The sequence below is a fragment of the Erithacus rubecula genome (assembly GCF_903797595.1).
Source record: "Erithacus rubecula genome assembly, chromosome: Z".
NCBI classification, from domain to species: Eukaryota; Metazoa; Chordata; class Aves; order Passeriformes; family Muscicapidae; genus Erithacus; species Erithacus rubecula.
The window spans coordinates 7200632-7213242 of NC_136661.1; the positions used below are offsets into that span (position 1 = coordinate 7200632).

General features: G+C 36.5%; 1 protein-coding gene across 7 annotated transcripts in view; it reads right to left on the bottom strand.

Moving 5' to 3' along the window:
* Positions 1-12611, bottom strand: part of SMARCA2 (SWI/SNF related BAF chromatin remodeling complex subunit ATPase 2) — a 112613-nt gene that overhangs the window by 36041 nt on the left and 63961 nt on the right. For all 7 annotated transcript variants that reach the window (XR_013777106.1, XM_079329966.1, XM_079329962.1 and 4 more), the window contains 4 exons: positions 10104-10267; positions 9139-9366; positions 5737-5814; positions 1270-1488 (listed from right to left, as the gene is read on the bottom strand). Coding sequence is in view for 6 of the 7 variants with exons in the window: in XM_079329966.1 (XP_079186092.1) it covers positions 1270-1488; positions 5737-5814; positions 9139-9366; positions 10104-10267 (689 nt within the window). In the remaining variant the exon portion in view is untranslated. The remainder of the gene's footprint in view (positions 1-1269; positions 1489-5736; positions 5815-9138; positions 9367-10103; positions 10268-12611) is intronic.

Consider the following 12611-nt stretch of genomic DNA (forward strand, 5'->3'; position numbering starts at 1 on the left):
CTTCTTTCAGGCTTCCCATTTTTGACAATAAAGCACTCAAAACAAATATTACAGCCAACTCAAGTCACAAAACACAAAACCCAAAGCTAACTTCACAGCCAGAGTCTTGCATCATTAAAAGAAATAACTTAAAATGACTCTGAGTAGATATACACTATACTGCAAGCACTTCCACTGTAGGATAAGGTAAATCTTCACTAATCCAAACAGGAGTTTATGTTTCTAGATCTTTCTTCTCCACTGTCTGCTTGAATGTGTAAGATATCAAACAGATAGTCCACAGATCTGCTTAAATTTACAACTGATGAGTAATTCAGGCCTTTTCTCCCCTAAGCAACAGGTTTGGATTAGCTCTTAGTACAGTATTGCACAATGCAGTCTCCCAAACAACCCATTTTAAAGTAAGCAAGTAAGAGGTTTACCTATCTTTATCAAATTATACACAAAATCTACACTGTATATTCCTGTTGCTATTGTCTGTTATCATTCTACAACAATACTTACTCTGTCAAGCCATTTAAATTAGTTTTGCACTTAGAATACATTATTTATGAGTTTTGGAAACCATACTATTATCAAATTTCTGAAAAGCCTTTCCAGTAATCATTCCTCACCTCTTTACCATGCTCTTGCTACCACACTGAAAAGACACATGTACTATCATTCACTGAATGTAGATTTCAAAGAACAGCAAGAGACAAATCTCAGATTTGGCGTTAAAGTTAAGTGTAGAAACTTCACTTTCAGGTCTTAAATTCTCAAATCATTTATCAAATATATTGATCTCAGTGGAGCCAATAAATGCTCAGGACTTGGAAATTAAATAGCCTGAGAGAAAGAAAATTTAAGTGAAGATTTCTGAATTTTTAAAAGGATTAAATAGAGGTATTTAAAATTATAATAAGCCTGTTAGTACAGAGAGTTTTAATATACACTGACTTATAGTTTTCATGAATATTGAAATAATTCTTCATGTATTTCAAAGATGACACTTAGAGAAGTACCTGAAGATGTAAGACCCATGGAAATATGAACAATTCCAATAGAATGCTATCATAGTTCTGACTCAGCATTTAATAACACTAACAGTTTCTGCAGTACAGTTCAAAACTTAATTATATCTTCACCATAGCAGCAGAAGCAGGATAATGAGATATTTCAGGCCTAAAATTGTGCTATCCCTGGTGCAATCTTCCAAATGAAATTAAAAACCCACCACAAATGAGTAAATTTCAAGTGTTAAAAATAGCCAACCAACCAACAACCTACCCGCAGCCACTGCTTCTCTGTGAGAGCATCACTGTAGTCCACATCCCTGCGCTGACGGGATCCTCTTCCAAATATTTTCTCCTCTTCTTCCTCACATGTAAGCCTTTCAACTTCAGCATCATCCTTAATAATCCAGGATGGCAATTCATCCTCCTCCATCAAGCGAGGTTTACGTTTAGGGTTTCTGGCATCTTCCCTGCGACGATCCATGTCCATGCGCTGCAATAGCAATTGGCAAAGGATAAAAAAGTTTTAAAGGCAATTACTAAGTGAACCATGTCAATGCCCATCCCTCTAATAACACTTCAAACTTTAAACAAAGTCCTTTCCAGGTATCTCCTGTTCATAATATTCCTAAATACTTTTAAAATGTTGCTGTAAAAAGATGATGCTACACTGAGTTGCTCATTTCCAGTCATATTCACTACTTTGTAACTAGTTTTCACTAAAGGAACTAAGACAACATACAGCCAAGTGACACAAGAACACTGCTGTCCCCATAAGGTTTTACTACTACATAACTAAAAAGAGTAATTAAAAATACACTAGTTTTGTTACCCTGAATATCAGAAGAAAATTTATGATGGTATAAGAAACAAAAAATCAAAGGAGAATTCATAAATTCAGAGAAAATCTTGTTACACAGAGACAACATGCTTGAACCCCTGATTTTTTTTCTGATTTTACTGTGGTACCAGACAAAAATCAAAACACAAAAATATCAGATAGCTTAGGTGAAGTGGTAAGAATATTAGAAGGTAATGTTAAGACTTCCCGCTGATATTTAAATAATCATACATTTAAAAGATGGTGAATGATAGCTCAGACATGGAGATTGAGGATACATTCCTTTTATCTACTGTACACTCATCAGTGAGGTGTTCTATAATCCTCCTGAGGAAGCATCCACTTCCATTGACTACATACCGACCTGGCATCCTATGGTCCCAAGAACTGCATCTGCATTGTCTTAAGTACTCAAATCAGGTAATATAAATGGGCATTTCAAATAGGCCTTTTGAAGAGTCACACAGTACTTAACACTCAGTAATCAGCTGGTAAGTGGAGAAAACAACCAAAGAGCCACCAATGTTTCATTTTTGTATTTGAGAAAAAATATGTAAATAGACATGCATCAGAATTGGCTGTAGAATTGTAAGAGGCTACTGCTTTAGCCACTAAACCTTCATAAATCTGTTCTCAATTATGTGTAAATGTCTTCCTTCTGTACATGACGCTGCACTTAACACATGATGCCAACTAGACATATCACGCTTTTACAACTTAAGCCAAAACACAGACATGCATGAATTCAGAAATATCCCTCTGCAGAGGGACAGCTCAAACCCAGCCAAATTTAAAAACTGAGGTTTGGTGATGGCACCATTGAATATGCTGAATCTTTTGTCATCTTGGCACTTTTCAAACATGAGCATTTCTAAAATACTGCCTCAGGAAGTGCATCTTACAACTTGCCTTCATCATCTTGCCTTGTGCAGTATCTGATTTCTAAACTCAGTGAAAAACAGAAAACTTCATGGGTGCTATCCCTGTTCCCTTTTACTTCAGTCAACAGTGAATGGGCTGTGCAGCCTGTACTTCTTCATACCAGACTTCTGTATTTCATCTTTTAAGGAAAATCTTATTCAATTTGAACTAATTTCAAAAAGTGTGTCATTCAAGCCATACGTGTGGTTTGGTTTATTGTTAACATGACAGCCAGAAAGCTGCACCAAGAGACAGCTCAAATGGGACAACTGAACAGATTTCTCTATTTCTATTGTTTAGTGGAGAACTTGAGTGAAGTCAAGAGACATCATATTTTAATGGCATTAAGAACATGAAGTCAATGATGAAATTTTGTATTTTTTCCCCAATGACCATGTTTCTTTGTCTAACACAAAGACTGAACACTAAAATAGTATATTACTAAAGCTGTTTTCTGACATAAAAGCATTTGGGAAGGAAAATGAAAGACAATCTCAGTTAATCTGAGATATCAGAGATACAAACTAACTTTTTTTTTAGAGGACACTACTCAAACTATATTTATATCTGGGAAACCTCTAGTTCTATCTTCCTGTATCTTTCCAAAACCTGTGTCCAAGAGATATCTACATTACTTTTATATGACTAATAAAATATTTATATGTTTGCTGTCCTCAATAAGGCCTAATATGCTATCAGTACTTAAACCTAAGCAAAGAACTTGAATGTTGGCACACCCAAGGCCTAAAATTTCAAGTTTAGAAAAAAAACGAAGCATTGCTCCTGTGAATTGTGAATGGTTTTCTTAAACTTTCCAAATTAAAACGAAGAGTCCTTGGAAAAAAAATCAAAGCCACTCAGTGTAAAACCTTCTAAATTATAACTGTGAGAGTCTTTGAAAAAAAACATCCAAGCCATGCAGTACAAAGCCAGTAATTTATACACCCAGTTCTACTAGCTTGCCATTTTCACTTCAAGAAGACTAACTGTATTAGTACAACTGGAGTTTTGGTACCCATTTGCCCTTCCACTTGAAAGGCATTTTTTACATTAAAAAAAAAAAAAAAAAAAAAAGAAGTCTTTTAAATGCTTTCTTTACTTTATTCAATCAATTTTAACACTAAAAGGAACTATTTATTTTCCAGAAAAGTAACTTATTGAAGCATTCTTATGAAATGACAAGAGTTGCACAGACCACAAAAACCCACTGGTTTTTCTTTTGAGTATTTTCTAAATATTTTTACGATGTGAAGCCTCTAAAAGCCACAGGAACGAAGTGCACTTATACCTTCTTTCTGAACATTTTATTTAGCTCTACAGTTTCACTTCAGATCCTGTGTCAAACCTTATAATCTGCAAACTGACTACAGAAGAGATGCTCATGGAACTGATCTCTCTTGTAGATTGTTTTAGAACTGCTCACTTCAAATTAGTAAAACACACACTTTTACACATCTAGGACTAGTAAAATGAACAAACCCAAACACTTTTTTGTTGGGTAATGCAGACTCCTGAATTCTGATTACATATGAACAACTTTAAAAGGCAATGAGGTGGCACAGGTATCATAAAATAAGAACACTCTTTTGCTCTTTAGGTAACTATGCAAGACTTGAAATAATGATAAAAAAACCAAATAGCTCTGACTGCCAAATTTCCTTTTCAGATTTTTCTTTTTAAAGGAACAGTTCACAAAAATTAAAACCAATTTTTATATTAACCATTTAAATTGTTGCAAATCCACTTCCACAGAACTCCGAATATGCTCAGTCAGTAACTCAGATGAAACTATTTCTTTTTGAGTTTTGGATCAAATGGCTGCCTCTTGGTTTGCATCATGTAAGTTTCCTTACATGCAAATCACTAATGGAAATTTTAAAAAGACAGGTGTCTGTAAGCACTCCTTTTCTGTGCAACCTGGCCTTAGTGATTTCAGTTCTGAGGTAACATCTAATGAAGTTTAGCACAAAAACACTAAACTGGCAGGTCAGCAATGACAAAAGAACAATCATACGAGGGGATAAGGCCTTTTCCAACAGCCTATGTGAACAGCTGTAATTTTTGTAAAGAGGGCCCCTGCATGCTTGTATAACAGCAAATTTCTACAGATGAACTCTTGAGCAGAAGACAATGAGGGACTAAAAACCTGTACCGGGTACACAGGTTTTGCATTGGACCTATCAACATTTGTTTCTGTGGATACCACCAGATAAACTTCAATTTCTGTACATAAGAGTGTCTGTTTTGTTCCACCTTGCAGAAGAAAGCAGCCTCTGTTGAATCAGAGGGCATGGTGCTTTACCTTCAGTACTTAAATACTGCCCTTTGCCAGTGTCAGTGAAGTCTAGAGATCCTCTAAAAACCTCAGACTGTACAAACACTAAAAAAGGCATTTCAGAATTATTCCATCAGTGTTGCAGCAGCATAAACAAAAAGTGGAGTCCTAATAAAAAGGAGTGGCTCACATTTGAACCACTAGCTGTATTATGGTAACTGCTCAACAGCTGTAGCAGCAGAGATGCTAACTGGCTTCTTGAGAAAACCATCAACAATACCCCAATTAACTCACCAAGAAATAACATTGTTGGTCTACTAATTTACTACCTTGTTAACTTCCTGTAGTTGTCTTTGTCAATATTGAAGTCCAAAAGCAAGAAGAAATGTTGAACAGTAAAAATATGCTGCAGAAACAGCAAGATAAACTGTGACTAACATTTCTACACTATAAATGTCTCAGGTTGTATCAAACTCCTCCTCCAGATTGTCACTGCTCCACTGACAGCAAGCATCTCTGAAGCCCTTCAGTCATTTGAGGAACTCTGTATTTAGGCAAACTACACTTCTTTCATCAGATGAACAATGCAAGTAAACAAAACCAACAGCTCCAGTAAAGTTTGGACAAACTTGAGTGACAAAAAGGTTAAGACCTTTATTAAAAACACTAGAGAAGATTATTTTTTATGATTACACCATCCTTACCATAAAGAGATCAAACTCCTCCTCACGTCGAGCAATCATCTGATTCAGAGTCTCATCATCAGGAACTTCATCTTCCTCCTGGTTAGAAAGATGCATAAAATTATTAGGAAGTACTCACATGCACCTCGAAGAAACAGCCTCCATCAGTTCACTGACCCTCTTTCACTGACAAATGTGAAGCACCTAAACTGAAACTATGCCTTTTAAAGTGTTCAGCTATTCTGAAGTAACAAAATAACACAGTAAGAATGACAAATGAGACTTACTACTACCTTCAAAACTTGAGAATGAGGAAATGACCAAACACAAAACCAGGAAATTTTGGGTTGTGATTTTCCTGGGTCAGAAGCACAGTTAGTGCTTTGGTTGAAATGCTTGTATTTCCATTCTGCTATTCTACAGTACTTCAGAAATACCATTCTAGATTTTGAGGTTTTTCCCATCAAAGCAAGGAGACTAAAAAATTCCTGATTAAATGAAAAAAATGAAACATGCTTCTATTCTGAAAAATAACCCAGCTGAATCACTTTCTCTTGACAATTTTCTGCTTAGAAATTGAGATGTGAACATTTTATTGCAGACAAAATGGATTCTATCATAAAAACAGAAACAGACACTAGAAAAACAATTTAGAACTGTAGTGTTCAATTGACAATGTTAAAGCTGAAACTGTTACAACCCAAAATGTTCAGTCTTCCTCCCTGAAATATTCTGAAACCACAGACAACAGGTCACTCTGAACCTACGTTGCACTATGCTACAGTCCTATAATTCTTCTTAAAAACTCATGTTTTGAACCCAGTTTAATGGGAGTATAGAATGCTGCACGTAGCATCCAAAAAGCTAATATCCTGTAGCTTTTTTTCAGAAATAAGAAGTCATTTATATATTCACACATCTTCCCCCCAGTGTCTGGATTTCTATGTCTCAGAAAAAAACCCAAATCAGCTCTTGTTAATGCAATTCTAAAGGAAAATCTTTGTAACTTAATGAACATATAATTTAAGTTTTAACATGAAGCAGGCAACTGGGAAAGTCATTAGAAGAGCTAGTTCTTCTCACTTCGAGTCACTGCTCCTTCACAGTTCATGAAAAGGAAGTCACACATGGTTACACACAATGAGAAAAAAAGATTCTGTTATAAATGTGACCATCGTGAAAGATCCGCATACTTCCTTATTATCTCAGAGTAACTTTTGACCTGATAAAAGTAAGTGATGCCACAGCAAAAGCTGTAACAACATTATAGCCATATTATCAGCAGTTAGGCTGAATAATCATGTTGCAAAATTGGTAGGCTTGGCAGAAGAAAAAATTATAAATAAACTCGAGTGTCAACAAAAAATTATATGATCAACAAGTAACTTCTAAACATTTGTCATACCTTGCTATTATTCTAATCAATCTTTCTAAATACGTAGAAATTACCTCTCTGCTTTATCTAGTACTGCTAAAAGAAAAAACAGATTAAGAAAAAAAGAAGAAAGAAAAATAAGGAAAACCTTGATGCTGAGCTTAAAAAAAAAATCCTACTAAAAAGCTATGAACAGAACATAGTACTCTACATACAGGCATGGAAAGTTTAAAGCAAGCTTAGCCTGGGAATATTTAACTGGTTATCAGTAACTGGTATCTTTGTTAGATGTGGCAGTCCACATTTGCAAGTCCAAGTTGTGTCAATATTGTTGATAATTTAACTTTCAATTGAGAGATTTACTTTTTTCTTGTCATTCTCCTGTTTTAACACTCAGTGCTGCTGCAATGAAGGAGCAGTGGCTGACCAGTGCAGGATGGTGAAAATTCAATTCCTCTTAGTCCTTGAGAGGTTGAGTGTTTGGGCAGAGTTTTGCATAGTCTCTGTTCACAAAGAAGTATTACTTGAAAGCTTCAGCTAGGAGTCAGATGGCAACATCAATGCTTTAAAGACAGATGCTGGGCTATGGAAAATAAACCTTATTTAAATCTGGTTGCTTCAGCATGACAGATCAAGTATATTTGAACAACACACAAGAAACAAATTGGTTTGAAGCCATCTACAAAACAAGGCATGTCACATAAGCCTGAGCTACAGACCTGACTTCTGAAATGCTGTCAGATAAATGCTTCAGAAACAAATGCACTCCTAATTTTAAAAAGAACTCACAGGATTACTGAAAATATCTGCTTGATTCCATATAGGAAGTCTGGTCTGGTTTATAACTACAGGTTTACTTCATCGAAATGATAATAAATGTATCACCAAATTTCTGCACTAACACCAGAAATAAAAGACAATTACTGATAAAAATGTTTGCCATTCTTCTTTAATTTCTATGAAAAAGACTAAAACAATGGAAAATTTCATCTTAACCATGCTTTTCTAAATGCACAATGCAGAGTTTACACAAAAAGATTAATGATTGAAGAAGTAAACTCCTCCATCTTCGAAACATTAATCCATGTAATGAAGAGTGCCAGTGAAAAACAGGTTATAGAATATTCTATCAGTGTGCACCTTATTCAGACATACACGCCCTACTCAGAGGCAAGATTGGTCTAAAAAGCTCTGTCTTTAACCAGCACAGGGTATCTTCAAGATGGGAAAATGTCAGGGCTGATCAAAAATTTCTCTGTGTGTGTAATCAGTACAACTGATACATTGATTTAATTTCTCCCAAATACGGCTTTCACCCAAATATAAATTTTGTTCAGATTCAGAAGAGTCTGTAGTGACAGGTGAAAGAACAGGTTCATCATTCCACACTCACAGTTGCATAAAGAACACAATGAAAAGAGAGGGACATACACTCACTGACTCTATAACGTCACTTCCCACTACTACAAGAGAAGACCTGACAGCTCTTTTCAAGCAGCTAATTATTTCTTGAAGAGGAAATGGTGATGAGAAGTCCAGGCTGGACATAGCACCAGAAAAAACAGTTACTTTCTGGCTTGTTCAAAGCCAAAGACACATCAAGGCAGATCTCTTGAATAGGTTCCAAAGGAAACACAGTAAGCAGAGTCCTTCAAAACTGAAGGACATAGCTGCTTAGCATATCAAAAAATCAAATTGCCTAGCTGAACATATATATTGGACTTAGGAAATGGTTTATAATCTGTTCTGGAAATTCTTGCTTGATTGCAATTATATGCCAAAATTATGAAGGGTAAAATTTCAAATTACAATGCCTAATCCTCCACAAAGATTTAACCATAACCATAACATCATAACCACTAGGTTACAACCTACTACTGTAACCGCAAAAAAAAGATAAAATTAGGTTATTTCTGTGACTGGATAGTAAGATATGATAATGAAATTTTTAATTTAAAGAGTTATGAAAATCTTGGTAAATGATGAGGTAAAAGAAGGGTCAGTATTTCCTTAGTATTTCTCTTAGTAATTATTTCTAATTACCTTACCTCATTTTCTTCTTCATGCTCCAATATAGCTTGTAGGAATGCCCTCCTTTCGTGGCTTGAAGACTTCTGATCGAACATTCCTGCCTGAATCACTTTTTGGTCTACATTCAGCTTATACTTTGCTGCAGCAAGTATCTTCTCTTCCACACTGTTCACGGTGCACAGCCGCAGGACTCTAACTTCGTTCTGCTGACCAATTCGGTGAGCTCTGTCCTGGGCCTGCAAGTCCTGGTAGGCAAAGAATGGAGAGTAATTTAACAGAGAGAGTAAACACAGATATTAAAACTCTTCTTAATCTCACCTCCCTTATTTTTACATGTGGCCATTGAGTATGATGTGATTTACATACATGTGCACAATAGCTGAAGGCACACGCACAATTATGTATTTCCATACATATTGAACTTACCTTCTTATAAATAAAAAAAAAGTGGCAAAGGCATAATTAATTTCTGCTTCTGGCTTTTTAAAATAAACCAAGTGGTGTGATATCCTCTTTTTCTGGTAATCTGTACTTACTACTAACAACCACAGAGTAGTGCCTCAGACCAAGTCTACTCACTGACATGGTCACCTAATTTTGTGTGAAAGCTAGCATTCAGCATAGCCTTTACTAAAGCACTGCAAACTACCTACCAAAGGCTAGGGAGCTGCTTGTTATATCCTAAGGGTTAAAGAATGAGTACAGTTATATAAATGAAGTAGGTTTATAACATTTCTGGCACTGAGGATACCCTAAGACTCAGACAAAATATACATGCAGGCACAGAATTAGTTCTCCAATTCAAACCAAAACATTTCCTGATTGTGGCAGTTTGTCTCACTAACTCCTCTCAAAGCAGCATTTTATCTCCTACTTGTATTTTTTTCCTTTAATCCCAGGCTGTATCATCTATTTAAAGAAACAACTCAAAAAATATCAGGGATTTTTTACAATTTCAGGAAGATAAGAAAATAAAAATAACCTGATGAGGATTCCAGTCACTATCAAAGATTATAACGGTGTCAGCAGCCTGGAGATTTAAGCCTAGCCCTCCAGCCCTTGTACTCAGCAAGAAGATAAAGTATTGTGATCCAGGCTCATTGAACTTCTTCAAAAGAGCAGCTCGATCCTCTGATTTTGTTGTGCCTGAAAAAAAGTAATTTAAATATCATATAATAAAGATGTGAACTGAAGCAATATAAATAACAATGCCTGTTCCAAAAAGTATACGTGAAAGGTTTATTTTAGTGCACTGCTTTTTGACATCTCTGCCACATGTTCCATAACACTGGCCAGGAATGTTTAGGTCAACTGCCTATCACACCTTTGACATGGACTTCTAAAGGTCTCTTTAAACGCATTTGTTTTGACATTTCTAAAGTAGATCTTAAAATGTTGGCTAACATTGCTATACCTTTTTATAACTCAAATAAATTTCAACTGAAGCTACTATATACAAACAGAAGAGAGCCCTAGTTTTGATTAATGCCTTCTGGCTAAAACAGCATTAAATATTTTTAAAAGCTACTTATATAGAGATTTATCAAAATGTCACCATTTGCCTTTGGAGTCATAGCTAATACCAAAAGACTGCAAATTCTTAATACGTCCCATTTTGAGGGTGAAGAATAGAAGATGAAATTACTAATTTTTTTTATTACTAAGGTTGGTTGCTTCCCACCAGATACACCCCCCTGCCTCTCCAAACTCAGCAGTACATCGGGAGGAAGTAAGACAGAAAAACTTATGTGCTGAGATAAAGGCAGCTTAATAAAAGTGAAAGGTATGTATGCAAGGACAAGAAGAGGAATTTATTTACAGTTCACAGCAGCAACCAGATGTTCAGCTGCTTCCTGAGAAGCAGGGGCTCAGCACCTGTAATGACTAATTTAATGAACTACCTGAAAAAGACAATGAGTGTATTTACCATATTGTGTCTTGACATAAACATTCTGGTATGAAAAATAATTAATTTATAAATACATGATGTAAAGTAATCTAAAACATAAAAAATGCAATGTAATTTATCTTTATTGAAAAGAAGTATTAAAACAGATGCAGACCAGAGGTGTGAAGATGGCTTTGTTAGCATGCCAAGATGTTTCTTCAGATGGTTTTGGCACAGTGATGTAGCTCATTCGTGTATCTATTTCATAACCTAATTTTACATTCAAGGATAATATTGGTTCAACTTCATGTTCATTAACATTTGGAAGGGATGATAATATATTTTGGTACTACTTTTTCTTCTGAATAAAGAATGAAGCTAAGAGTCAATTTAAAACTGTTAAAAATATTCAGAGGAAACTTCAAGTCTCACTTATACCATTCTCTGTATTTAGCTTAAATCATTGCTTCTCTACTAAAAAAGTATTTTGATAAATGCTGCTGGTCCTACGTAATACAATAATGTGTGAGATAAAACATTAAGTAAAAATAATCACTACTTAAGAAGCTCAGTGTGAGGCAGAGATCATTAACAGGGAAGACCAAAATGGAAACTTCTTTCAAACAGGTTTAAAACTCAGATGGGATATGCTATTTTTGATCTGTATTTCATAAAAGTGTGGGAATCAGAGAATCAAATAGACTGGAAAACGCCCCTGGGACATTGAGCCCAAACTCTGATCTAACACCATGATGTCAACTTGACCATGGCACTCAGGGCTACATCCAATCTTCCCTTAAACACCTTCAGGGATGGGGAGTTCCCCGTGTTCCTAGGCAGCCATTCCAATGCCCAATCACCCCTTCAGAGAAGGAATGTCTTTTCATGTGCAACCTAAACCGCCCCTGATGCAGTTTAGGACTGTGTCCTCTTGCCTGTCACTGGTTGCCTGTTAAAAGAGCCCAAACCCCACTTGGCTACATCCTCCCTTCAGGGAGCTATAGAGCCATCAGCTCACCCTCCTCTTCTCCAGGCTAAACAGCCCCAGCTCCCTCAGCTGCTCCTCTAGGACCTGTGCTCCAGACCCTTCATCAGCTCCACTGCCCTTCTCTGGACAGGCTCCAGCACCTCAATGTCCTTCTTCAAGTGAGGGACCCAGAACTGGACACAACTGGCAGTGTGGTTTCTCCAGTGGGTACTCAATCAGTCCAGGGAACAATCCCTGCCCTGCTCCTGCTGGCCACACTATTGCTGGAACAGGCCAGGATGCCATTGGCCTTCTTGGCCACCTGGGCACACCCTGGGCCAGTGCATCCAGCACTGGCCTTGTTGAGCCTCACACCACCAGCCTCAGCCCATGATCCAGCCTGCCCAGATCCCTCTGCAGAGCCTTCCTGCCCTCCAGCAGATCAGCACTCCTACCAAGCCTGGTACTGTCTGTGAATATACTGAGGGTACATTCAATCCTCTCATTCAGATCATCCACAACGATATTGAAAACTCAACAGAGATACTGAACAGAATAAAGGTATTAGTATCTGATATGTTTCTAAACCATCTCTTCATTTGAAGGAATAAAACATATCTACACATGAAGAAATT